The 5,000-nt window shown below is 40.4% G+C and overlaps 1 protein-coding gene across 1 annotated transcript in view; it reads right to left on the minus strand.

Annotated features, from left to right (window-relative positions):
* The window catches only part of LOC139423725 (glucagon receptor-like), a 19,331-nt gene extending 14,661 nt beyond the window's left edge, over positions 1-4,670 (minus strand). Inside the window, exons 1-2 of the mRNA XM_071175340.1 lie at positions 4,564-4,670; positions 3,430-3,526 (exon numbers count right to left, since the gene is read on the minus strand). Of these exons, the coding sequence (XP_071031441.1) occupies positions 3,430-3,526; positions 4,564-4,617 (151 nt within the window). The 5' untranslated portion in view covers positions 4,618-4,670. The remainder of the gene's footprint in view (positions 1-3,429; positions 3,527-4,563) is intronic.
* Between the last annotated feature and the right edge of the window lie 330 nt (positions 4,671-5,000).

Below are 5,000 nucleotides of genomic sequence, written 5' to 3' on the forward strand. Positions count from 1 at the left end.
CACACTGATATAACACAGCTACAACACACTGATATAACACAACGACAACACACCAATATAAGACAGCGACAACACACCGATATAACACAGCTTTAACACACTGATATAACACAGCTACAGCACACTGATATAACACACAGCTATAACACACCAATATAACACACCGATATAACACACTGATATAACACACCAATTTAACACAGCTATAACACAGCGATATAACACAGCGATATAACACAGCTACAACACACCGATATAACACCGATATAACACACAGTAACACACCAATTTAACACAGCTATAACACAGCGATATAACACAGCTATAATACACCCATATAACACAGCTATAACACACCAATATAACACACCTTTAACACACCGATATAACACACCGATATAACACAGCTACAACACACCAATATAACACACAAATATAACACACCAATATAACACAGCTATAACACACCAATATAACACACCAATATAACACACCAATATAACACACCAATATAACACAGCTATAACACACCAATATAACACACCTATAACACACCGATATAACACACAGCTATAACACAGCTATAACACACAGATATAACACAGCTACAGCACACTGATATAACACAGCTACAACACACTGATATAACACAGCTACAACACACTGATATAACACAGCTACAACACACTGATATAACACAGCTACAACACACTGATATAACACAGCTACAACACACTGATATAACACAGCGACAACACACCAATATAACACAGCTACAACACACTGCTGTAACACAGCTATAACACACCCATATAACACAGCTATAACACACTGATATAACACAGCTACAACACATTGATATAAAACACTGTTATAACACACTAATATAACACAGCTACAACACACTGATATAACACACTGATATAGCACAGCTACAACACACTGATATAACACAGCTACAACACACTGATATAACACAGCTACAACACACTGATATAGCACAGCTACAACACACTGATATAACACAGCTATAACACACCAATATAACACAGCTATAACACACTGATATCACACAGCTACAACACAACAATATAACACACCGAAATATAACACACTGATATAACACAGCTACAACACACCGATATAACACAGCTACAAGACACTGATATTACACAGCTACAACACACTGATATAACACACTGATATAACACAGCTACAATACACTGATATAACACAGCTACAACACACTGATATAACACAGCTACAACACACTGATATAACACAGCTACAACACACTGATATAGCACAGCTACAACACACTGATATAACACAGCTATAACACACCAATATAACACAGCTATAACACACTGATATCACACAGCTACAACACAACAATATAACACACCGAAATATAACACACTGATATAACACAGCTACAACACACCGATATAACACAGCTACAACACATTGATATAGCACAGCTACAAGACACTGATATTACACAGCTACAACACACTGATATAACACACTAATATAACACAGCTACAATACACTGATATAACACAGCTACAACACATTGATATAACACAGCTACAACACACTGATATAACGCAGCTACAACACACTGATATAACACAGCTATAACACAGCTACAACACACTGATATAGCACAGCTACAAGACACTGATATTACACACCGATATAACACAGCTACAACACACTGATATAACACAGCTACAACACACCCATATGACACACCCATATAACACAGCTATAACACACCGATATAACACACCAATATAACACAGCTATAACACACTGATATAACACCAATATAACACAGCTATAACACACTGATATAACACAGATACAACACACTGATATAACACAGCTACAACACACTGATATAACACAGCTACAACACACCGATAGAACACAGCTATAACACACTGATATAACACAGCTACAACACACTGATATAACACAGCGACAACACACCAATATAACACAGCGACAACATACCGATATAACACCCATATAACACACTGATATAACACAGCTACAACACACTGATATAACACAGCGACAACACACCAATATAACACAGCGACAACACACCGATATAACACCCATATAACACACTGATATAACACAGCTATAACACACCGATAGAACACAGCTATAACACACTGATATACTACAGCGACAACACACCGATATAACACAGCTACAACACATTGTTATAACACACCCATATAACACAGCTACAACACACTGATATAGCACAGCTACAACACACTGATATAACACAGCTACAACACACTGATATAACACAGCTAAAACACACTGATATAACACAGCTATAACACACCAATATAGCACAGCTATAACACACTGATATCACACAGCTACAACACAACAATGTAACACACCAATATAACACACTGATATAACACAGCTACAACACACCGATATAACACAGCTACAACACATTGATATAGCACAGCTACAAGACACTGATATTACACAGCTACAACACACTGATATAACACACTGATATAACACAGCTACAACACATTGATATAACACAGCTACAACACACTGATATAACACAGCTACAACACACTGATATAACACAACGACAACACACCAATATAAGACAGCGACAACACACCGATATAACACAGCTTTAACACACTGATATAACACAGCTACAGCACACTGATATAACACACAGCTATAACACACCAATATAACACACCGATATAACACACTGATATAACACACCAATTTAACACAGCTATAACACAGCGATATAACACAGCGATATAACACAGCTACAACACACCGATATAACACCGATATAACACACAGTAACACACCAATTTAACACAGCTATAACACAGCGATATAACACAGCTATAATACACCCATATAACACAGCTATAACACACCAATATAACACACCTTTAACACACCGATATAACACACCGATATAACACAGCTACAACACACCAATATAACACACAAATATAACACACCAATATAACACAGCTATAACACACCAATATAACACACCAATATAACACACCAATATAACACACCAATATAACACAGCTATAACACACCAATATAACACACCTATAACACACCGATATAACACACAGCTATAACACAGCTATAACACACAGATATAACACAGCTACAACACACCGATATAACACAGCTATAACACACCAATATAACACACCGATATAACACAGCTATAACACACCAACATAACACACCGATATAACACAGCTATAACACAGCTATAACACACCGATATAACACACCGATATAACACAGCTATAACACAGCTATAACACAGCTATAACACACCGATATAACACAGCTACAACAACATCACAGCGTGAGGCTGAGACTGACCTGTGGCGGGAGGCGTGGCGACGATGCTCTGAGAACACTGGTTCTTGTAGCTCGTCCATTGTTCCATCAGGAGCTTCAGAGATTTAGCCGAGGAGACCTGGGTACAAAAGGAGAACAGTCATTCGACTCTGCTGAACCTCCCTCTAACTAAATGTGTGTGTGTGTGTGTGTGTGTGTGTGTGTGTGTGTGTGTGTGTGTGTGTGTGTGTGTGTGTGTGTGTGTGTGTGTGTGTGTGTGTGTGTGTGTGTGTGTGTGTGTGTGTGTGTGTGTGTGTGTGTGTGTGTGTGTGTGTGTGTGTGTGTGTGTGTGTGTGTGTGTGTGTGTGTGTGTGTGTGTGTGTGTAAGTGTCTGTACAAATGTACTCTCTTTTAAATATATTTTTTATTTAACCTTTATTTAACTAGGCAAGTCAATTAAGAACAAATTCTTAATTACAATGACGGCCTACCCCGGGTCAAACCAGGATGACGTTGGGCCAATTGTGCGCCGCCCAATCACAGCCTGGGTTCAAACTAGGGACTGTAGTGACGCCTCTTGCACTAAGATGCACTCGGGAGCCCTTAATTAATTTGTTCCGTTTGTCACAGCAGAATAATTCTGCAGCAAACGGGATTGTAATATTTAGTCCATTAACACGGTCTGATCCTGGACCAGTGACTAGGCTGATCCTGGATCAGTGATTAGGCTGATCCTGGACCAGTGACTAGGCTGATCCTGGATCAGTGATTAGGCTGATCCTGGATCAGTGACTAGGCTTATCCTGGACCAGTGACTAGGCTGACCCTGGACCAGTGACTAGGCTGATCCTGGATCAGTGATTAGGCTGATCCTGGATCAGTGATTAGGCTGATCCTGGATCAGTGACTAGGCTGATCCTGGACCAGTGACTAGGCTAATCCTGGACCAGTGATTAGGCTGATCCTGGACCAGTGACTAAGTTGATCCTGGATCAGTGACTAGGCTGATCCTCGTCCAGTGACTAGGCTGATCCTGGACCAGTGACTAGGCTGATCCTGGACCAGTGACTAGGATTCAGGCTGTATCACAATTGTGTGTTCGTGCAGGTCTTCAAGGAATTTATGTAAATCCTGCAGCGTAGGAACATTGTGTGTGTGAGAGAGAGAGAGACTTACCTGGGTGTAGCCAGAGAGGGTGAGCAGAGATAAGAGGACACACATCTGGAACATCCCACCTGGCTACGCTGGGAGAGGAGGGGTGGGGGAGGGGGACTCAACTCATCATGGGGCCCAGCCTGGTCTACCCTACAGGCTACAAACACACACGCACACGCACACACACACACACACACACACACACACACACACACACACACACACACACACGCACACACACACACACACACACACACACACACACACACATGTGAACACACACACACACACAAACACAGAGAGGAAGTGAGAGAGAGATAAATGTCACATTGGGTTTTTACTCAATTACCGTACAACAGACCACGTATTCACCCTGCACACCCTAATTGACATACAAAGAAACCAAAACAAAGTCTTCTGTTGATTTGTTGATTTCAAACAAGCCTTCGACTCATTTT

The sequence above is a fragment of the Oncorhynchus clarkii genome, chromosome 13, assembly GCF_045791955.1.
Source record: "Oncorhynchus clarkii lewisi isolate Uvic-CL-2024 chromosome 13, UVic_Ocla_1.0, whole genome shotgun sequence".
In the NCBI taxonomy this organism is placed as follows: domain Eukaryota; kingdom Metazoa; phylum Chordata; class Actinopteri; order Salmoniformes; family Salmonidae; genus Oncorhynchus; species Oncorhynchus clarkii.